At 46.9% G+C, this 23,848-nt stretch overlaps 1 protein-coding gene across 1 annotated transcript in view; it reads left to right on the forward strand.

The window, feature by feature from the left end:
- The window catches only part of SYT10 (synaptotagmin 10), a 229,693-nt gene that overhangs the window by 167,325 nt on the left and 38,520 nt on the right, over positions 1–23,848 (forward strand). The window contains exon 4 of the mRNA XM_033952384.1: positions 18,435–18,555. Within this exon, the coding sequence (XP_033808275.1) occupies positions 18,435–18,555 (121 nt within the window). The remainder of the gene's footprint in view (positions 1–18,434; positions 18,556–23,848) is intronic.

Genomic DNA, 23,848 nt, shown 5'->3' on the forward strand with positions numbered 1-23,848 from the left:
TCTATCCTTTCTATTTCTTTTCTTAGCAGTTTCAAATACTCTGAATTCTTCTTACTAATCTACTATATGCAAATAACAGCAATTATGGTTTCTTTTGTTTCTACATCACTATTTCTTATTCAATTTTTATGTATTTGAACTGCTTTCTGTATACCGGTATTACTTATAATATTCAATAAAATTAATGAACTAAAAAAAAAAAAAAAAAGACTCGGGCAACTGGTGTTGGAACCAACAAGGGATCAGGCAATACTGGACCTGATACTTACCAATGGAGAAAGTGTCACAGAGGTCTCGGTGGATGACACATTGGCCTCCAGTGACCACAACATGGTATGGTTCAATCTCAGGAAAGGTTTCACTAAATCTACCACACTGACCAAGGTCCTCAAATTCAAGGACACAAACTTCAAAGAAATGGGAGACTTCGTTCACCAGGCGCTACAAAGCCAAGCAGAAACCGATAACGTGGAAGAAATGTGGTCGACTTTGAAAGCCACCATACAAGAAGCAACAAACCGCTATGTTAAATCAGTAAGTAAACGGCGAAGGAACAATAAGCCACAGTGGTTCTCCGCGGAGATTTCGGACCTCATCAAGGAGAAGAAAAAAGCATTCATCTCTTACAAACAATCAGGGAAACAGGACTCTAGGGAAGTCTATCTGGCCAAGTCAAACGCCGTCAAACAGCAGTTAGGGAGGCCAAGGAGGCATGGAGGAGTCTCTAGTGAAGAACATCCAGAAAGGAGATAAATCCTTCTTCAGGTATATCAGTGACAGAAATAAGAACTCAGGCAGGATAGTATGTTTTAGGAAACCAAACGGAGATTATGTAGAAGCGGACTCGGAAAAAGCCCAACTGTTAAATGAATACTTCTGCTCAGTCTTCACCCACGAGGCGCCAGGACTCGGCCCTCAGCTACAGACAAGGGTTGACGCAGATGACCCGTTTAGTAATTTCGAGTTTACACCCAGCGGTGTCTACTGCGAACTGTCAAAGCTTAAGGTTAACAAGGCAATGGGGCCTAACAACCTACACCCCAGGATGCTCAGGGAGTTGTGTGATGTCTTGGCGGAACCGCTATCCGCGCTTTTCAATCTCTCCCTTAGTACGGGTAACGTCCCATTGGACTGGAAGACAGCTAACATCATTCCACTCCACAAGAAAGGCTCCAAGATGGAGACAGCAAACTACAGACCGGTGAGTCTCACATCAATAGTGTGCAAACTAATGGAAACTCTAATCAAGCGCCAATTGGATACGATCCTGAACGAGGAGAATCTACGGGATCCCCATCAATATGGATTTACTAAGGGGAGATCCTGCCAATCCAACCTGATCAGCTTCTTTGACTGGGTGACGAGGAAGCTGGATGTTGGGGAATCCCTGGACATCGTATACCTGGACTTCAGTAAAGCATTCGATAGCGTACCACACCGCAGGTTGCTGAGCAAGATGAGTTCTATAGGATTGGGCGACACATTGACGAAATGGGTTGGGAACTGGCTTGGAGGTAGGCTTCAGAGGGTAGTGGTGAATGGCACCCCCTCCGAAATGACGGAGGTAATCAGTGGAGTGCCGCAGGGCTCGGTCCTGGGCCCGATCCTATTCAACATCTTTATAAGAGACTTGGCAGAAGGGCTGCGAGGTAAAATAACATTATTCGCCGATGACGCCAAACTAAGCAATGTAGTGGGCAAAAGCACAACAGACATAAATTCAATGTCCGACAACATGATGCACGACCTACTCCTACTGGAGCGCTGGTCTAGGTCCTGGCAACTCAGCTTCAATGCCAAAAAATGCAAAGTCATGCACCTGGGCAGCCAAAATCCATGCAAGACTTACACCCTTAATGGCGAGATCCTAACAAGAACGAGACTTAAGGGTGATCGTTAGTGAGAACATGAAGACTGCCAATCAAGTGGAGCAAGCTTCATCCAAGGCAAGGCAAATCATAGGTTTCATACGCAGGAGTTTCGTCAGCCGTAAGCCTGAAGTCATTATGCCATTGTATAGATCCATGGTGAGGCCCCACCTGGAATACTGTGTGCAATTCTGGAGGCCGCATTACCGTAAGGATGTGCTGAGACTGGAGTCGGTCCAGAGAATGGCCACCCGGATGGTCTCGGGACTCAAGGATCTCTCGTACAAGGAACGGCTGGATAAGTTGCTGCTGTAATCACTCGAGGAACGCAGAGAGAGGGGTGACATGATCAAGACATTCAAGTATCTCATGGGCCGCATCGAGGTGGAAGAAGGTATCTTCTTTTTCAAGGGTCCCGCAGCAACAAGGAGGCATCCATGGAAAATCAGGGGTGGGAAACTGCACGGGGACACCAGGAAATTCTTTTTCACTGAAAGGGTGGCTGATCGCTGGAATAGTCTTCCATTTCAGGTTATTGAGGCCAGCAGCGTGCCTGATTTTAAGGCCAAATGGGATAGACATGTGGGATCTATTCACAGAGAAAGGTAGGGGAGAGTCTTTTGGGGTAGGCAGACTAGATGGGCCGTGGCCCTTATCTGCCGTCTATTTCTATGTTTCTATCATTTTGACTTGGCCACGAAGGTAAGGGGGAGGGAGGCTTGACTGTGCAGGGAATTATTTTTGTAAAATCATGTTTTGTTATGTGACTGGCATTATTTAGACTTTAATTTCTATGAATGAATAGAATGAAAATTATATAAAATTTCTTGCTTGTTTTTATGTGCATGCGCTGAAAGAAAGTGGAGAAAGAGTGGGCTGAGGACGCTGAAGGGAAATGGGGAAGAGAGAGTGGGGAGAAGACGCTGATTTTAAATTGACAATTGTACAGAATATTGTTTCTTTTTATACTTTAATATAATAAGTTCAATATAAAACAATTCAAGGCTTGTGTGGATGGAATCATGTGGTTTGCAGGATTGGGGACCAAGCTTTCGGGGATTAGTCCAATAAAATGGTATTTTCTTATTTCTCATTATTTGTTTTATTTTTATTTGTTAATTTGTAAAGTGGTGATTGTTATGTATCAGTTTTTTCAAATTTACATGTACTGTCTTTATATTTTGCACAGTATTAGAAGACATGTATTACTGTTTTTGTGGTGTTGCATTGTATGCAGAGTCTGGTTTCTTGGCGGTTCAGTTTAACTTTTGTCTACATATTTCTATTTTTAGCTTGTGATTATTCCATATTGGACGAGGGTGTATCTGTCTGTGTATGAAAGGGACATGGCTTTCTGATAGCATCGACTGTACAGGGTCAATTGACTGTGCAGGATCTGGCTTGTTTAGCTTTACAATGTATGTGTTGGTGTTCTAGTGCTCACTGCAGTGTTTAAGATGCTGCCTTTTCCTAGGTACACTCTTGTTGTGCGATATGTGGATTGTTGCTAAAAATCATATTTTTCATATAGATAGGGGTGTGTGTCAAAAAATGATGGGCCCCGGGTGTCACATATGCTAGGTACGCCACTGCACAGATATCATATTAAAAATTGTAAGGTCAATCAGGATATCACCTCTGGGGGAATACATTTCAGAAAATCAGAACACTGCATCAATCATTTTATAGTAAGGAAATTTAAAAACAATCCAGGAATGCAAGACCTTTGAGATCAAAATGATAAAACATTTTGACACCCACCAGACAGGACTTAACAAAGACATTTTCACTGCCTTGACACCTTATCACCCTTCCTTATCTCCCTGTCTCTGTCTCCCCTCCCTCATCCTGTGAGACTGTCATTTGAATATTTGGATGTTTCACTTTTATGTACTAATAGCTGTCTATATTTGCTTATCTCTGATCTTCAGAAGTTAATCTAACCATGTTCCAGTAAGTTCAATAAAAAAAATATCACCTGAATTCTTTTTGTTTTATTTCTAATTACAGTGGTGCCTCGCATAACGGACGCCTCGCACAGCGAACGCTGCGCACAACGAACTTTATGTCTTGATCCGTACAACGAACTTCGTTTCACACAACGAAGTCGCCCGAGCTGCATCCTTCCGCGCAGGCACTGCGCTTAACTGCCCTCTCTCCGCCTGGTTCCCTCTTGCCCCCCCGACTCCCCGACACGATCGGGGCAAGAGGGAGCTCAAGCCCTCTTGCCCCCCCGACTCCCCGACACGATCGGGGCAAGAGGGAGCTCAAGCCCTCTTGCCCCCCCGACTCCCCGACACGATCGGGGCAAGAGGGAGCTCAAGCCCTCTTGCCCCCCCGACTCCCCGACACGATCGGGGCAAAAGGGAGCCCAAGCCCTCTTGCCCCGCCGATTCCCCAACTCCCCGACAATATCGGGCCAGGAGGGAGCCCAAGTCCTCCTGGCCACGGCGACCCCCTAACCCCACCCTGCACTACATTACGGGCAGGAGGGATCCCAGGCCCTCCTGCCCTCGACGCAAACCCCCCCTCCCCCCAACGACCGCCCCCCCCAAGAACCTCCGACCGACCCCCAGCCGACCCGCGACCCCCCTGGCCGACCCCCACGACACCCCCAACCCCCTTCCCCGTACCTTTCTGTAGTTGGCCGGACAGACGGGAGCCAAACCCGCCTGTCCGGCAGGCAGCCATCGACGGAATGAGGCCGGATTGGCCCATCCGTCCCAAAGCTCCGCCTACTGGTGGGGCCTAAGGCGCCTGGGCCAATCAGAATAGGCCCGGGAGCCTTAGGTCCCTCCTGGGGAATCGGCGGGGCAAGAGGGCTTGGGCTCCCTTTTGCCCCGATCGTGTCGGGGAGTCGGGGGGGCAAGAGGGCTTGAGCTCCCTCTTGCCCCGATCGTGTCGGGGAGTCGGGGGGGCAAGAGGGCTTGAGCTCCCTCTTGCCCCGATCGTGTCGGGGAGTCGGGGGGGGGCAAGAGGGCTTGAGCTCCCTCTTGCCCCGATCGTGTCGGGGAGTCGGGGGGGGGCAAGAGGGCTTGAGCTCCCTCTTGCCCCGATCGTGTCGGGGGTGCCAGGGACTACACGGAGTCACCCACCGTACCACCCGATTCGGGTAAGCGCAGGTATCGGTGGGTGGCTTATTTGCGGGGGGGTGCCTTATTTTACATTTTTTTCTAAAAAGGGGGGGCTGTCTTATTTGATGGCCCTGCCTTATCATCGGGGAAACACGGTAGAAAAAAAAAAAATGAACAGTTAAGTCCCAGTTTTTGCCGCTGAGACTCTGCCCTCTCACTGTAAAATTAGACTCTACTTAGTCTGTCTTTAAATTTAAAAAATGTGTGTTGTTTTAAAAAACAATTATGTTTTTAGATGTATCTAAATAAAAATAATAACCAAAAATTTATCTTTTTTTATGTCATCTTAGCATATTTTATGCTACAGAACGAATTATTTTTTTTAACATGTATTGTTATGGGAAAACGCGTTTCACACAACGAACGTTTCACATAACAAACTTGCTCCTGGAACGGATTAAGTTCGTTGTGTGAGGCACCACTGTATTGTCTTTATAGTGGCATTAAACTCATAGGGCTGGATTCACTAAGCTCACCTACCCGATCCAATCTGTGGCCAGGTGACCGATTACCAGTCCTTATGCAAATGAATGTGATCGGACACACGCCCCACACCGACCATACGGATCACTGCAGAGAGATCCCAACGCATGCGCAGACCATCTTCTTTGCCTGTAGATGCGGTCTGTGTATTTGCTTGCCCTCCGCACAAGCGAGGTCAAAACAAGGGGTGGGGGGAGGCAAACAGAACACGCTTTAGCCAGAGCCCCGCTGCAGCCAGGAACAAGTCAAAACAAGGGGGAGGGGCAAACAGAACACGCTTTTAACCTGTGGGTTAAAACTACGGGTTTGCACTGCAGGGAAGGGCCGCAGAGAGCAGGAGATGTGTTTAAAATGTTTTATTATGGTTGGTTTTATTTTTTTTTTATATACTTCTCCCTCCATATTCGCGGTTTCAGCAGTTGCGGTTTTGATTATTCACAGTTTTCAGCTTGCTTGCTCCCTCCCCCCCCCAAATTACCATCAGCTTGCATTGAGAAAATTGCTGATTCCCAGCACTTTCTTCACCGTGTTTTGCCTCTCTTTCAGGAACAGGCCAGGTCTCCTACCATGTTATTTGCAGTTTTACCATATTCACGATGGTTGTTTAATAGAAAACAGCGAATAACATGAAAAAGTTATTTGTGGTTTTTCTGTATTTGCAATTCTGTTAATCCCCTATCACAGCAAATACGGAGGGAGAAGTGTACTGGGATTTCAGAGCTGCAGGGCTGGGATTTCAGGGCGGCTGAGAGCAGGACAGTTCACAAGGACATAAGTGACTGGTCCTCCTCAGCAGTCGCTTCTTTTCTAATTGGAAAGCCCAATCTGTATTCCTTTAGTTTAGTGAATCGCTGCCTTCCTACTTTGCATGCCATTTCCCCTCATTTGCATAGGCGGATCAGGTCCGAGATTGATCGGCCACAATTGGGTCGGGAAACGCTCGCAAAGACGATCAGTGTGCTTAGTGAATCTAGCCCATAGTTCTGTTTACTTTAGCTTAGATGTCTTCCAGTCTTAGTTTCGTGTGTGCATCTGGCAGCATTATAGAAATAAGTACTAGTAGTGTTTGATGAAAAAAAAAATCTATACAGAAATGTATATAATGCAATTCATAAGAATAGAAAACAAGGTCATTATGGCTTTGGATCTAGTGAATGAAAGGAAAGATAACTGAAGAATCTTATGTAATATAGCATTTTTTCCCCTCTTATCCCTAAATCTAATTATCTCTAAGCCTTACACTTTATTTTCAAGGGGCAGAATTCTGTTAGAATTTGGCAGGTTTTTAATTGCATTAAAGACAAGTTGCAAGGACAAATGGAATATTACCATTAATTTAGCTCCTTAAGAAACAAATGAGACTTTAATCTTCTGCTATAATTTATTTTTCTGGTGTTTTCACCTCTTAGAGACAGTGGGATATAGCAAAGTAATACACAGACAAGCATTGCAGGGGAGGGAGAAGGTATTTTATCTGGAAATAAGCTACTGTACATTACAAAGGTGCAATCCTTGGATCAGATTGTTAGGAAGAAGATGTGTGTTTGTTTCTCTGTATGTATCGGAGTAGAAATCTGAGCCTGTCCCTCTAAATTTCTGAATGTGGATATATGTCCTTCTGTGTGTATCTGAGGAGGGGTATGTGTGAATATCTGTAAGTATCCTTACGTGTGAGTTTCTTTGTCTTTATACTTATATAGGCCCAGATTCACTAAAGGCAGCGATTCAATCGCTGTTGGCCGATTCTATGGCTGATTTTGAAACGGTGATTAATTCACTATCTTGTTTGCATGCAAACTCCCCGACTCAATCTCTTAGTGAGCGAGTGAGTCGGGGCAGAGCCCTGACAGTAGTGACAGGAGAAGCAGCCTCCTATCACTGCAGTCAGGGCTTCTGTCGCTTGCCAGCCAAACTTATGACAGGAGAGATACCTGGTCCCTCCTGCCATCAGCCCCCTCTTCCCCCACCCACAGCAGGCCAACACCCCCCCTCCCCCCGCCCGCCCGCCGAACACCCGTGCATAAAAATGTGGCAGGATGGATGCCCACTCTCTTCGGACAGCGGATGTCCCTTCCCGTACTTATAAGATGGGAGCCCAAGGGAGGAGCCCGAGGCGCCTGAGCCAATCAGGGCCTTAGGCCCCTCCCCATACATTACATGATGCACCAGCGTGGAGCCTAAGGCCTGCATTTCGTTGCAGGAGGCCGGAGGAGCAGGAGGGTTTGACGGGGAACCCCTCCTTCTCCCATTTTAAAGGTACTGGGAAGGGGAGGGGGGCATCCGGTGGCAGGAGAAAGTGGGAATCTCTCCTGCCGTTTGTTTCGGAGGGGGGGGAGAGGAGCCATTGGTAGGAGGGAGTGGGCATCCTCCCTGCCATATTTGTAAGTGCGGGGGTTCGGCCAGCCGCAGGCGGAGGAGAAAGGAGCCGATGGTAAGAGGGACCGGGCATCCCTCCTGCTGTATTTTTCAGCGCGGTGGGGAGAGCATCGGGTGGCAGGAGGGAGTGGGTATCCCTCCTGCCATTTGTGGGTCGTCGGGGGGGGGGGCTTTTTTTGATAGGTCTCTGTTTTTTTATTCTTTTTTTTTTTTAAGGGGCAGATATTTTGCGTGTGTAATACGCGCAAAATATCTGTGCCATGGAAAAAAATGAATTAAAAAAAACAGACATAAGAACATAAGCAGTGCCTCTGTCGGGTCAGACCACAGGTCCATCCTGCCCAGCAGTCCGCTCCCGCGGTGGCCCAAAAACAGGTCAAGACCTGTCTGAATTCCCATTTAAGTCCTGCCTTCCTATCGAAGTCCTAGCCCTCCGGTCTACACATGCACGACCAGGTTGGTTTACTCATTTCCTGGTTAACTTCCTACACCCATGTTACATCCCAGCTCCTCCCTCAGTATCCCACGATCCCTCTATCCCTCAGGAATCCATCCAATCCCTGCTTGAATCCCTGTACCGTACTCTGCCTGATCACTTCCTCCGGTAGCGCATTCCAAGTGTCCACGACCCTTTGGGTGAAAAAAAACTTCCTTGCATTTGTTTTGAACCTGTCTCCCTTCAGTTTCTCAGAATGCCCCCTCGTATTTGCTGTCCCCTTCAGTCTGAAGAATCTGTCCCTATCCACCCTCTCTATGCCCCTCATGATTTTGAAGGTCTCTATCATATCCCCCCTGAGTCTCCTTTTCTCCAGAGAGAAGAGCCCCAGCCTATCCAGCCTCTCGGCATATGAGCAGTGTTCCAACCCTTTTACCATTTTCGTTGCTCTCCTTTGGACTCTCTCAAGTACCGCCATGTCCTTCTTGAGGTGCGGCGACCAATACTGAACGCAGTATTCCAGATGTGGACGTACCATCGCTCGATATAATGGCATGATGACTTCCCGTGTTCTGGTTGCTATGCCCTTCTTTATGATGCCCAGCATCCTGTTGGCTTTTTTCGAGGCTGCTGCGCACTGTGCAGATGGCTTCAGTGATGCATCCACCAGCACACCCAAGTCTCTCTCGAGTCTGCTGTCTCCCAACAATACCCCCCCTAATTTGTAGCTGAACAACGGGTTCTTTTTCCCTATATGCATGACCTTGCATTTGTCCACGTTGAAGCGCATTTGCCATTTGTTCGCCCAGTCTTCCAGCTTGTCCAGGTCCTTTTGTAGGTCCTCACACTCCTCCCTGGTCCTAACTCTGCCGCACAGTTTGGTATCGTCTGCGAATTTTATAACCTCACACTTTGCCTCCTTTTCCAGGTCATTGACGAATATGTTAAAGAGTAAAGGCCCCAGCATCGATCCCTGTGGCACACAGCTCGTGACTCCCCGCCAGTCAGAATATTGACCCTTTACTCCAACCCTCTGCAGTCTACCCGACAGCCAGTGCTTGATCCATCTGTGCACATCTCCTCCCACCCCGTGGTTCCACAGTTTCTTGAGTAGCCTTTCATGTGGCACCTTGTCGAAAGCCTTTTGAAAGTCGAGGTAAATGATGTCTATGGGCTCCCCATTGTCCATCCGACTGCTTATTCCTTCAAAGAAGTACAGAAGGTTTGTTAGGCACGACCTTCCCTTACAGAATCCATGCTGGCTTGTTCTCAGTAGGCCATTCCTCTCGATGTGCTCGCTAATGCCTTCCTTGATCATAGTTTCCACCATCTTCCCTATTATTGAAGTCAGGCTCACCGGCCTGTAGTTTCCGGGGTCACCCCTCGATCCCTTCTTGAAGATCGGTGTGACATTTGCCAATTTCCAGTCCTCTGGCACCTCACCAGTTTTCAAGGATAGGTTGCAAACATGTTGGATTGTGCCCGCTATTTCCTGTCTTAGTTCTTTCAGAACCCTTGGGTGGATCCCGTCCGGGCCCGGTGATTTGCCGCATTTTAACCTGTCTATCTGTTTGAGGACATCCTCCCTACTTACCTCTATGTGCTCTAATTTTTCAGCCTGTTCCCTCTCATGAGCTCCTCTGAGTCTGGTATATTAGATGTGTCTTCGCTCGTGAAAACCGACGAGAAGAACGTGTTCAACCTCTCAGCTACCTCTTTATCCTCCTTAATCACTCCCTTCTTGTCCCCATCGTCCAACGGCCCTACCTCCTCTCTCGCTGGTCACTTCCCCTTAATGTAACTGAAGAATGCCTTGAAGTTTTTCGCCTCCTTGGCCAGCCCCTCTTCATATTTCTCTTTTGCTTTTCTTACCTCCCGGTGGCATTCCTTTTGGCATTTCCTGTGCGCCTGGTGATTTTCCTCTGTTGGGTCCTTTTTCCATCTCCGGAAAGATACTTTTTTGTCCTTTATCGCCCTCTTTACTTCTATTGACATCCAAACCGGGTCCTTTGATCGCTTGTTCTTGCAGCCTTTCCTGAAATTGGGGACGTACATTCTCTGTGCTTCCTGCAGGGTGTCCCTGAATAGGGTCCAGGCGCTTCCCACAGTCTCCATCCTAAAGATGTTTCTGAGCTTCCTCCCCACCATTTCCCTCATAGCAACGTAGTTCCCTTTCTTGAAGTTCAGCGCAGTTGTTGCAGTCCTCCTAACTATGGGTGTCCCTCTTTCTAATGTGAATCTGATCGTGTTGTGATCACTGTTGCCTAGTGGTCCTCCCACTTCTACCCCTCTTGCAGGCCCCCCTAATCCATTTAGGATGAGGTCAAGAGTAGTACCCCCTCGCGTCGGTTCTTTGACTAGTTGCTCCATGAAGCAGTCCTTCACAGCTTCTACAAATCCTGTCTCCCTAGTGCAGTTGGAGTGACTTCAACTACTCCAGTCTATCCCTGGGTAGTTGAAGTCCCCCATCACTGTTACACTTCCAGTCCTGCACTCATGTCTCAATTCCGTTTCCAAGTCGTGTCCGACTCCCTCTGGCGTACCAGGTGGTCGATAGTACAGCCCCAGTTTTATGCCCGCACCCTTGTTTCCCGGTAATTTGACCCACAGCGATTCCAGCCCCTCTGCCCTCGTTGCCATATCCATCCCGACCGAGTGGATAGATTCCTTTATATATAGTGCTATGCCTCCCCCCTTTTTGTGGGTCCTGTCCTTCCTATAGAGCTTGTACCCCGGCAGCGCTATATCCCATTGATTTTCCTCTGTCCACCAGGTTTCTACAATTCCAATTATATCCAGGTCCTCCCCCTTGGCGACGACTTCTAGCTCACCCATCTTGGCCGTGAGGCTTCTTGCATTTGCGTATAAGCACCGCAGGTCCCGTCGTTTTTCTTCCACCTCTGCATTTACCTGGTCTACTTGCCCTTGGATTTCTGGCAGTTTTCCCGCTCTCTGTTTTTCTGCTTTACCCTCAGCCTTTACCCTCTTAGTTTTCAGCTTCCCCGCATTCCTGCCACCCCACTTTCCCGCTTTTCCTCTGGGATTTTTAGCCCTATCGGCCCCCTCCTGGGCTGTCATCCCTTGAGCCTCTGTTTGATCCCCCTTGCCTTGTGGTGCCTCTATATTACCCTCGGCTTTCGCCCTTATGCCACCCAGTCCCCCTGTGTCCCCATGCCCCTTAGTCTTCCCCCAGCAAGCTCCCTTTACCTGATGTTTCCCTCGCTGTCTGATTTGTAGATCTTCCGGTCCCTCTGTTTCCTCCCTGCAGTCAGCCCGTTCAGCATCTGTTCTGGATGCTGTTGTCCGAAGCGTCAACATCAGATCAGCTGTCGGCTTTCCCCCTCTCTTCAGTTTAAAGCCCTCTCGATCTCCTTCCTCAAATTGGTTGCCAGTAGCCTGGTTCCCGCTGTGCTCAGGTGCAGGCCGTCCCGCCGGTAGAGCTTGCTCTTTCCCCAGAAGGACGTCCAGTTCCTCACAAAGTGGAAGCCCTCCTCCTGGCACCATCTCCTCAACCATGCATTCACAGCTTGGAGGTCTGCCTGCCTCTTTGCATCTGCTCTCGGTACAGGCAGGATCTCTGAGAATGCTATCCTCCGGGTACTCCGCTTCAGCTTTCGTCCCAGGTCCCTGAACTGGTCAGTCAGTGCGTCCATGCTGAAGTTCCTCCGGCTCACATCGTTTGTTCCGACGTGGATTATTACCGCAGTCTCCTCTGTCTCTGCTCCGTCCAGGATCCTCTCGATCCTATCAGTGATGTCTCGTGTCCTGGCCCCTGGGAGACAAGTCACTAGCCGGTCCTCCCTTCCTCCAGCTACGTGACTGTCTACCTCTCTCAAGACCTGTCAAAAAAACGGCAGACCTATCAGTAACACAGTTACCAACAGGTCTACATCAGTCGGGTTTTAGGATATTAAAACCCAATGCAAAATAGCCAAGCAAATGTTAGTAAATCAGTTGCTTGGCTATTTTGCATGGGGTTTTACACATTTGCGTGGGTTGGGTTGGATCAGATCGGAAAATACATGATGGGCCATTTCGCTGACTTTAGTGAAATGGGGCCATAGTTTTTTATACGATTCTTTTTTCAGCATAGGCCTGTTCCCACAAGTGGTCTGTTTAGGGTCTTTTGATCTGAAGTCTCTATTTCTCTGTAGGTGTGAAATCCTTTGCAGGCCACTCCTCAGGAGACTGTATGGCTGGGATATTTTTGCTATTTTAAGCCACAGTCCTATAACTTGTAAAAGCTGTGGAGACATCCAGTCTACATTGACATCATCAGGGAATGAGGCCAGGGGTCACAGCTGACTGCAATATACAGTACGTCCCACAGGCCAGCCTAGGTTAACTGAATTATGGATACTGAACAACAGTGTATAATGCTTGCTAACTTAAGACCAGAAGCACTTATAGGCTCAAAATAGCACTTTATAGAAAAGGATTGCACTTCAAGGGAAAAGACTTAACTAAAGGGTTTAAGACAGGGGTAGGAAATTCCGGTCCTCGAGAGCCGGAGCCAGGTCAGGTTTTCAGGATATCCTCAATAAATATGCATGAGATAGATTTGCATCTCAAGGAGAGGCAGTGCATGCAAATCCATCTCAAACATATTCATGGTGGAGATCCTGAAAACCTGGCTCCGGCTCTCAAGGACCAGAATTGCTACCCCTGGTTTAAGAGAAGCATCATATACTTATGGTTAAAGGCATGGATCTCAAAGTCCCTCCGTGAGGGCCGCAATCCAGTCGGGTTTTCAGGATTTCCCCAATGAATATGCATTGAAAGCAGTGCTTGCACATAGATCTCATGCATATTCATTGGGGAAATCTTGAAAACCCAACTGGATTGCGGCCCTCAAGGAGGGACTTTGAGACCCCTGGTTAAAGGGGATATATATATATATATATATGCTTACCTACCTAAGATGTTAGAAAATCAATAAGGAAACCCATCAAACTGACTTAGAAGTTAAACATGAAGTCTTGCTCTCTCCTCATAAGTTCTTTGGATGGAAGTGCTGACTTCTTTCTTTTTTTAATTTTATTTAAAAAAATTTCAAATTTTACATCACATCAAATACAGTCTTAGAAAAATAAGACTTCTTCACAGAGATGTGACACGGGATGAGTTTTTTACTATTCACAGGACACAACTCATTTCTGTGGTCTGGGTCATCCAAACATAAACACTTTCATGGAGTGACAAACAAGACTAAGGGCTAGATTCACTAAAGATAGCGACTCAATCGCTGTTGGCCAATTTTCCAACAGCGTTTGATTCACTATCAGGTTTGTATGCAAATGATTTGCATGGAGGTGCAAATCATTTGCATGCAAAACCACCAACTCGATTGCTCAGTGAGCGATTGACATAATGCAGAGTCCTAACAGTAGTGACAAGGGAAGCAGCTTCCTGTCACTGCTGTCGGGGCTTCTGCTTTTTTAAAAAAAAAATGTTTGCACGCCATCTGTCCCATTAAAAAAGCCCTCCCCCCACACAAGCACTCCTGAGTCACTGTCTGTTCCCTCCCCCCCCCCCCCCCCCGAACTCTAAAAAGATGGCAGTTGGATGCCCACTCCCTCATGCCCGGAAAGACTTCCCTCCTCCCCTCTCCCTGAAGAAAAAGGCAGGAGGGATACCCACTCCCTCCGGCCACAAAGGCACCTGCCCGCTCTTCCCCCCTGAAAAAAATCTTCAGGAGGGATGCCCACTCCTTCCTGCCCAGAAAGACCGACCCCCCTCCCCTCCCCCAAAAGAAAAAGGCAGGAGGGATACCCACTTCCTCCGGCCACAAAGGCACCTGCCCGCTCCCCCCCGCCCCCCCCCGAAAAAACATTCAGGAGGTATGCCCACTCCCTCCTACCCAGAAAGACCAACCCCCTCCCCCCAAAGGAAAAGGCAGGAGGGATGCCCAATCCCTCCTGCCAATGGACACCCCCTTCCCCCTCCAGGCCCCTGTGCACCCCCCCATACCTTGAAGTTGGGAGCAGGAGGTACTGAAAACACCTCCTGCTCCTTCTCCCTGATGATGACACTGGGCCTTAGGCCCCTCCCCGATGCATCATGTGATTATGGGGAGGGCCTAAGGAAGTCCCTGATTAGCCAAAATAAATGGCCAATCAGGGACTTCCTTAAGCTCCTTCCTCGATGACACTGGCCCCACTCACGGGAGGAACCCGAGGTGTCTGAGCCAATCAGTGCCTTAGGCCCCTCCCTGTGCATCACATGATGCACCAGGGAGGGGCCTAAGGCCTAGTGTCATTGAGGAAGGAGCCTAAGGAAGCCCCTGATTAGTTATTTGTTTTGACCATTCAGGGCCTTAGGACCCTCCCTGTGCATCACATGATGCACCAGGGAGGGGCCTAAGGCCTAGTGTCATTGAGGAAGGAGCCTAAGGAAGCCCCTGATTAGTTATTTGTTTTGACCATTCAGGGCCTTAGGACCCTTCCCAAGCATCACATAATACACTGGGGAGGGGCCTAAGGCCCAGTGTCAGGGAGGTGGAGCAAGAGGTGTTTTCAGTACCTCCTGCTCCCAATTTCAAAGGTATGGGAACCTGGAGGGGAAGGGGGGCCTCCGGTGGCAGGAGGGAGTGGACATCCCTCGTTTTTGTTTTTTTTTTGTGTGGGGAGGGGGGAAGTCTTTCCGGGCAGGAGGGAGTAGGCATCCCTCCTGCCATTTGTTTTAGGAGGGACGCACAATTGTTGGGGGTTATTGGGGGAAGTCTGTTGGTAGCAGTAGGGGATATTTTCCATTTTTTTTAATGGGACAGATATTTTGCATGTCTAATACATGCAAAATATCTGTGCTATTGGAAAAAAAAGAAAAAAAAAACCAGGCAGATCTGTTGGTAACACAGTTACCGGCAGGTCCTACAGCAATCGGGTTTTAGGATCGGTAAAATCCATTGCTAAATAGCCGAGCAATGTAAGTGAATCAATTGCTTGGCTATTTTGCATGTAGTTTTACTATTTTGCATGGTTGGATCAGAAAATGGGCAATCGAGGGGAAAAGCAACGATCGCAGACTTTAGTGAAGCTGGCCCTAAGACCATACGGTAAGAAAGCAGTCTCTTCTACACATAGGCACAATTCTAACTCTCCTAATAGCTGCCTGTCCCAGATTTCTCCCTTACCAACAGATTAGCTGATGGGCTGGCTTAGGTCCAGATTCTCAAAACTTTAACACAATCGCTAAACTGTTTTCAGACAGTTTAGCCTTCAAGCATTTTAGCAGCGGATTATCAAAATGGCTTATCTGTTTTTAGCGAGGTTTCTAGCAGTCTCCAACACTGCCTTGCAAATGGACTCTACAACATTAAAATGAGCACCTCGATGGATGCATCCAGGTAGGGGCCTAAGGCTCCAATTTATACTAGGTTATTCTGATAGCCCATTCCACCATTGCTGAGATCCTTGAGAACAACATATTCTCCCTCCGCACAACCATTATCCACTAATCGTAAGTTAATTCATTCTGTGCAATCTGTCATAATCACTTGTATCAAATGGTCACATGCACCCCCCTTTTCCCACCAATCATCCCCCTACCCCTATGCCACTCTCAACCATCTCTACCTTACAGTATCCATCATCTCCATTGGTATAATTCTGATCAGCCCTCACTCATCTGATTATTAAATACAATGCTAAATTCAAGTGATAAACATTCAACAGCAAAAGTTATACCAGTTAGTGCTCACTTCATGCAGCCCAAATTTTCTCAAGTCCATTTTTATACTCTAATTTAGATATGACAATAAACTTGATGTAGTAAGGGTTTTGTATCAGTCAGGTTGCAGTTGATGATGAACCTGTGAAGTCCATTGATTGCCGTTTCAGCCTGCTATTTTTATTATTTTTATCTGGAACCTGTCTCCATCTTGGTGTTTCAGGAGGGAGTATCGTAGATTTGAATGTGGGTGGTTCTGGCTCCTTCTACAGGCCCACTCTTCTCAGATGTGCACATACTTCCACCAAAGTTCTTACCCATTTATATTTTAGCCAAAACCACACAAGCAAAATGAGAATAATCATCCAATAATAACCACACTCTCAAAAATTCACAGCACAGCAAACATACAAACCATGAGGAATGCACAGAGCCCCCTGGAAAATACACTTACACATTCATGGGGTTATTCAAACTACCCAGGTTTAGCACATTAATGGCTTTCCCACTTATATTTTAAACATTTCCTCCACAAAAGGTTATTTTACCGAATTCTCTCCTTTTTTGCAAAGTCAGTGCAGAAAGATCCTGAAATAATGCAGTCTTTGTTCCTTGATATTTAATATTTACAGCTTTTCTCGCTATGAGCAAGATTTCCTTTTTCAATTAAGAAGTAAAACGAGCAATGATGTCACAGGGCCTATTCTGCTGTGGTGGTCCTAACATCTGATGGGCTCGATCTACATTATCTCAATATCTACCACAAACAGAATTGAAGCTGACAAGTGGGTTTGTAGGAGGGAGATGCACATTTCTTGCAATATTCTGTCACTATTTTCATCTCCCTCCACCTTTGGAATCCCACTAAATTTTACGTTACTCCTTCTGGCCCGATTTTCCAAATCATCTATTTTTCACCTGCAATGCTTTAGCCAATCAGGAACTTCCTTAGGCTACTCACTGAGGAAGTCCCTGATTGGCTCAGGTGCATCAGGCCCCTTCCAAGGGAGGTGCCTGAGCCAATCAGGGCCTTAGGCCCCTCCCTGTGCATCACATGATGCACCAGGGCGCCAGACACATCACTGGAGGCATCTGAGCAGGAGGGACTGAGCACCCCTCCTGCTCCAAACAGCTAGGGGAAGGGAAATGGGAATGGGGAGGGGCATCCAGTGGCAGGAGGAAGTCAGTATCCCTCCTGCCGTTTGTTTGTTTTTTTGGGGGGAAGTTGAGTTGGCCCAATGGCAGGAGGGAGTGGGAATCCCTCCTGCCATGATTTTGAAGCTACGACGGTAGCGGGCATTGGCGGCGGAGGGTGTTTTTTGATTCAGGGGAAGGGGGCACTTTGTCGGGATGAAGGAACTTTTTTTAAAATTGGGCAGATATTTTGCGTGTGTAATACACGCAAAATATTTGCCCGATTAAAAAAGAAAAAAACCCGGCAGAACCCTGACAGCAGTGAGCACTGAGCGATTGAGTTGGGAGTTTGCATGCAAATGATTTGCACCTCTGTGCAAATCATTGGCATGCAAAAAACATAGTGAATCAATCGCTGTTTTAAAATCGGCTAAGAATCGGCCAACAGCGATTGAATCACTGTCTTTAGTGAGTCTGGGCCTTAGTTCCCACTTTTATATTCTACAGTGATTTCCAAGGTTGCACACCTCATTCAATTTAATAGCACTTTGAGAATTAGTAACAGGTCGATATTCAACCAGCAGTGGTCAGTGTTTTTTATCCATTGCTAACTTTATACTCAGATATTTAGTGCCAGGCCATGTCCGGACACCAGCATTGAAAATCCAGCTGTTTGCAGCTGGCTAAACCTTACACATTCAAGTGCAATATTCAGTATTTAACCACATGAGGTGAACCACATAAAGATAGGAATTAATCACATAAGTACTGACTGAGCCCCTGGACTCTCCCACTAAATAGCTAGTTTAGTTTTTGACGATTAATATTGATATTCATCAGTATTAACCAGTGAAGCACCACTGAATATCAGCAGATAGCCCCCACACAAGCAATTAAAGTGGCCAAGAGCCGTTCCTGTCCAGTAAAATTACCTTGAGCAGGGCTGCCCAAGTCCGGTCCTTGAGATCTACCGGCAGGCCAGGTTTTCAGGATATCCACAATGAATATGCATGATAGAGATTTGCCTGCACTGCCTTCTTGGTATGCAAATCTCTAACATGCATGTTCATTGTGGATATCCTGAAAACCTGGCCTGCCAGTAGATCTCGAGGATTGGACTTGGGCAGCCCTGGCCTTGAGTATCAACCCCAAAGAGGTCAGAATATTTTGGGCAGTTTTTCTATACAATGATTGAAAAAGTTAGTTATGTTGAAGAACTGCTCTTCAAGTACTGCTGTTAATACTCGTAGGTGACAGGAATCCATGATGAAATGTTATTGTACTTATGAAAATTGAGATTGGCAAGCAGAATCATAACAAATGTTTTATTTTCAGGAAAGTATAGATCTTGGCGAGATCATGTTTTCTCTTTGTTATTTACCTACTGCTGGAAGAATGACATTAACAGTCATCAAGTGCAGAAATCTCAAGGCCATGGATATCACAGGTTCATCTGGTAAAGTATACAAACATTTCCTTCCACAACTATATAATTTAATATGTAATTTGTGAGACTCGTTTTCAAAGCACTTAGACACACAAAGCACCATAGGTTACTATGGTACTTTGTAAGTCTTAGGGGGAAAATTCTCAAAACTTAACAGTAAAATGCGATGGGCTGCTACCGAGATCACTATTGTAATGATTTCAAAAAGGCAAGTCATTCTTAAAAGTCCCCACATGCAAATGAGATTCACGGATGTTCACATAGGCTCACTAAATTTACTTGAGATGAGTCGCTGGTGGTAGCAATCAGCACATGCGCAGAATACACCCGCATTTTAAAAGAAAACCCCAAAAAACCCAAATCAAAGATCAGCAGGAGAGATGCCCACTCTCTCCCACCACGTTCACCCAACCCTGGCAGTGGGAGGGATGTTTACTCCCTCCAGCTGTGTCGCACAACCCCTTGACATACACCCCTCCCTGGCCCGCTCCCTTCCGCCACCGTTGCACAACCTTCCAACATCCAACCCTGGCAGTGGGAGAGATGCCCACTCCTTCCTGCTGTGTTGCACAATCTGTTGACACTACTAACCCCACTCCCCCCCCCCCCCCCCCCGGCAGCAGGAGAGATGCCCACTCCCTACCGCCACGTTACACAAATCCCTTGATACTACTACCCTCCCTCCTCCCACCCTTCAATATCAGAAGGCCATTTACAGGGCAACTCTGTAAAGTATGCATAAATAGTTATATGCTAATTACACACATATGTGTAACATCCCCTTGTGAATATTTCTGTGTCAGACTGACCTGGCTGGAGTCTCCCTTGGGCGGGCTTCATCAGGCCCTGGAATAGTTGGCACCTGGTGCTTCCAATTAAGGAAGAAAGGTGTTAGTGGGTGGCATTTCCCTCCTTTTCCCTCAAAAATTCAAAAAGATTACTGTGAACAAGACTGGCTGAGATGTTAAAGGGCTAGATTCACTAAACTCACCGATCCGATCCGTGGCTGAGTCTTCCCGGGCAACCGATTCCTACGTCTCCTTAGGCAAATTAATGTGATCGGAGGCACGCCCCACAGCGATCCCAAAATGATCCTACAGAGCGATCCTGATGCATGTGCAGACCATCTTCTTTGCCTGTAGATGGTCTGCGCATGTGCTTGCTGTCCGTACAAGGGAGGGGGGCTTTAATGGAACAGAACACGCTTCTGCCTCTATGTCTTATCCTCAGTGCTGGAAAGCATATGTAAAAGGCAGTGAAACAGGATGGAGAAACTGAATTTTAAGGTGCTGATGGAAAAGGTCAAAGCCGCCAGCTCGGGAAGCTCAAGCACCTTTCTCAAAATGTACCAGCCTTATGGCTTCGAGTCCTAATTCAATTGAGGAGCTGCACGGACACAGAGCTGGAGAGGTGACGGGGGAGGGAGAGAGCATTAGTCCCTGGTTTTAGGAAAAGAGGTCACCCCATATGTAGTCAGGAACAGAACACACTTTTAACCTGCAGGTTAAAACCGTGGGTTAAAACCACAGGCTCGCACTGCAGGGAAGGGCAGCAGAGAACAGGAGAGTTGGCAGGGACAGGGCGGCAGAGAGCAGGAGATGTGTTTAAAATGTTTTTATTTTTTTGATACTGGGATTTCAGGGTGGCAGAGAGCAGGACAGTCGGCAAGGATGTGAGCGACTGGTCCTCAACAGTCGCTTCTTTTTGAATCGGCCAGCCCAATCGGAGTTCATTCTTCAGTGTAGTGAATCGTTGCCTTCCTATTTTTGCATACCATTTCCCCTCATTTGTATGTGCAGATCGGATTGCATATGGATCTGGTCGGGACACAATCGGTGAGCTTAGTGAATTTGGGCCAATGTGTTTAAAATTTGTAGTACATGAAAGCATGAAGGCATTTGTTAATGAGAAGGATTTGTGTAATCAATTTAAGTCTTCTGAGTAAATGGTGTTCAATAAACAAGAAACTGTTAAAAATATTTGTTTGCTCAGATGTTTCTGACATCCTATTGTCACAGCATTAGATGTTAGTCTGGGTTAGGCAGAACTGTAACTGTTACATGTGTAGGGTGTAAGTACCTCTCCTTCTCTCCACACCTCTTCCCTTTCAGCACCTCACACTGGCGGCTCAGGGCCTTCACACATGCACAGGCGTTGATGTGATGACATCACGCATGTGCATGACATCATCATGTCGACATCCGTGCACTTCCAGATGCCTCGAGCCGTGGCCACCATGTTTAGTGTGCTGCAGCTTTGCATAGTTTGTGAGACACTTCTATGGAACTTAGACATACTTATTTATTCTCCTTGAGAATGTGGCAGCTTTAAACACATCTCCCTGGTCCTTTTTTTGGAGTGGCAATATTATCTCTGTCCTTCCTTGAATCTTTTTCTTTGTCCTTTCTAAGGTTACCAGATTTTCTCTTTAAAAAAAAGAGAGGACACCTGGTCCCGCCCTATTCTGCCCCCAAATAAACCTTGTATCTCTTTCCCCAAGCCTGGGACCACATCCACATGTGTGGATTTCAACTCGATGACATCATGTGCACATGTACAATGTCGTCATGTTGACGTCTGTGCAAGCATAAATGCCCTCCGGATGTGGCCCTGAGCTTGGGGACTTCTAAAACCCAGACAAACCTCTGGGTACCCGGACAGTCCTCTAAAAAGAGGACATGTTCAGGTTTTCCCGGATGTCTCGTAACCCTAGTCCTTCCCTACCGGGTGCCCTAGATTTCACCCGCCTGCTGGAGTAATCTAAAGAGACTGAGTCAGTCTGGCGTGACCAGTCTGTGCTGCAGAGTTCTGAGCACTTATTGCCCCTGCTGGGCTCTGAGTGCCAGTTGCACTCCCAGTAGCTTTCACCTCTTCCAGGCTCTGAGTGCCAATAGCTCCAGGCTCCAAGTACCAGTTGTGCTTCCAGGTGCCCTTCTCTTGCCCAAAGGGTGCTCTCAAGGGCTCCTCTGCCCTGAGCATGCTCCTAAGGGCTGCTTTGTCATTTGGCCCCTTATTCCTTATTTGGCCAGTCTGCTGTCTTCAGGAGATGCCTCCAGAAGTCCCTTCTCTATCAGGATCACAGCTTAGCTCTTTTGGTGAGTCTCTCCCCCCTCCCCCTCTCCCCCCCCCCTTTCTCTCTCTCTCTCTCTCTCAATTACTTTCCCTCTTCCTCTCCCTGAAAAGAATCTCTTTATATCAGAGAAAATCAACTTGAAATTGAGTCTGAAGTCTAGGGGAAGGTCACGATTAGTCTACCCCACTTATATTCTGGTGAATTTCCCTGGCCTTCATAACCAACTTAAGTTACCTTTACTTAGTGTGTGTGTGTGTGTGTGTGTGTGTGTAAGTGTGTAATATTAACCCCAACTTTATTCATTTTAATAATTATCCTGAAAGCCTCTCATTCTGTAAATGGCACCGAACTTCTAGGCACCAAGGAATGCAATTGTCGATCATCCACTAGGTGCTGTTTATAGAATCATGCCTAGCAGTGTCTAGGCGGTCTTAGTCTCTGGTAGGCATTGAAACCTTAGACGCATTCTATTTATGTCAGGTGCACTTATTTAGGCCAAGAAAACCCTAAGTTAGGCGTCTGCGCCAAGCCATGCCCCAAATCTACCCAGAATCTCCCCCTAACCACACCAACTTTCTGATAGGTTCCTCGAAATAGAAGTCTACCTCAAAGTGGTAGGTGCCTACTAGCTAATTAATTGGTTTTTAAATTGCTTTTTAAAGGCGCTTTTCAATTAACACCGATTTACCCTAATTGAATAATTAAGTTAGGTGCCTAAATTGGGTGACAGGATTAAAGCACGCCAGACAATCGCATGCAGACAAGGACGCTAAGACAAATGCATGCAGAACGTCAGTGCGCTGGATTAAAAGGTAACTTTAAAGCACTCCAAGGGGGGGGGGGAGAACTCCCCCCACTTTGCTTAGAAGTGTTGCTGCTGCCATGGGGGGTGGGGGTTTTTTCACTAAAACACTGGGAAAAATTACATTTTCCTTTCTAATGGTGGGGGGGTTTCCCCCTCAAACTCCCCAATGTCAGCGCCAACACTTCTAAGTAAAAACGGGGGGTTCCCCCCACACACTCCCTTGGAGCACTTTAAACTTACTTGATGTCCTACGCTCATTTGTCTTAGCAGCTTTGGCCTCGTGCGCTTTCGTCTATGAACCCTAAATTGGCTAAGTGCACCAATCTAGGTGCCTAACTTCAAGCGTTATTTATAGAATCTGAGCCAAAGTGTATAAATGTGGATCATTTCTCTACCTTTTCTCACAATTAATAATTTATATATTGTACTGTTCTCTTCCCCTCATAACTCAGTGATGTAACAGTTTTAAAATGATTACATTTCACCCATAAGGCTGCTTACCGCTACAGCAGAATGTAATTTAGAGTGTGTGCTTTTTCTCCCAGACAATTTACTTCAACCAGACAGAATAATCTGGTTTCCAAAATCATTTTAACCAAGATTTCTTCTTTCTATTCTATTTCTGAAAAAAAAAAAACTTTCTTTGGGGGAAAAAGGAGGTCATAAGAATATAAGAGTTGCTATATAGGAGAAACGAAAGGTTCTTCATGCCCAGTATCCTGTTTCCAACAGTGGCCAACTCAGGTCACAAGTACCTGGTAACATCCCAAAGAGTAAAACAGATTTTATGCTGTTTATTTTAGGAATAAGCAGTGGATTTTCCCATGTCCATCTTAATATAATGGCTTATGGATTTTTCCTTTTTTTTTTAAACCTTGCTAAGCCAACTGCTTTCACCACATTCTCTAGCAATGAATTCCAGAGTTAGATAAATAAATGATCACATTTATAGCTCACCTACACTAAGGACTAGATTCACAAAGCAAGCCGATCGTGTATCGATCGATTTACAATCCCTTTGCAACTAGATTTCCCTCCGGCCCGATTCACTAACCTCTCCTGCGATCCACTTTCAATATATGCATGCAAATGAGGAGAAACGCATTCACAGTAGACAGGGACGCAATTCACCAAACAAATTTTTGAAACTGACTGTGCTGGCCGATCAACCAAAGAAGCAACTGCTTGAGACCACTCGCAAACGTCTTTCCAACTCTCCAGCTCCATTGAAGCCCTGCTCCCTGCATGCCCTGCTCTCTGCTGCCTCGAATCTCTCCTGCCTGCCGCCCTGATGCTCTTCCTCGGATCTCTCCTGCCTGCTCTGCCCCGAATCGCCACCCTGATCTTCTCCCATCTCTCCTGCCTGCTCTGCCCCAAATCGCCACCCTGGACTGCTGGTCCCTGGATCTCTCCTGCCTCCCCAA

The sequence above is a fragment of the Geotrypetes seraphini genome, chromosome 7, assembly GCF_902459505.1.
Source record: "Geotrypetes seraphini chromosome 7, aGeoSer1.1, whole genome shotgun sequence".
Taxonomy (NCBI): domain Eukaryota; kingdom Metazoa; phylum Chordata; class Amphibia; order Gymnophiona; family Dermophiidae; genus Geotrypetes; species Geotrypetes seraphini.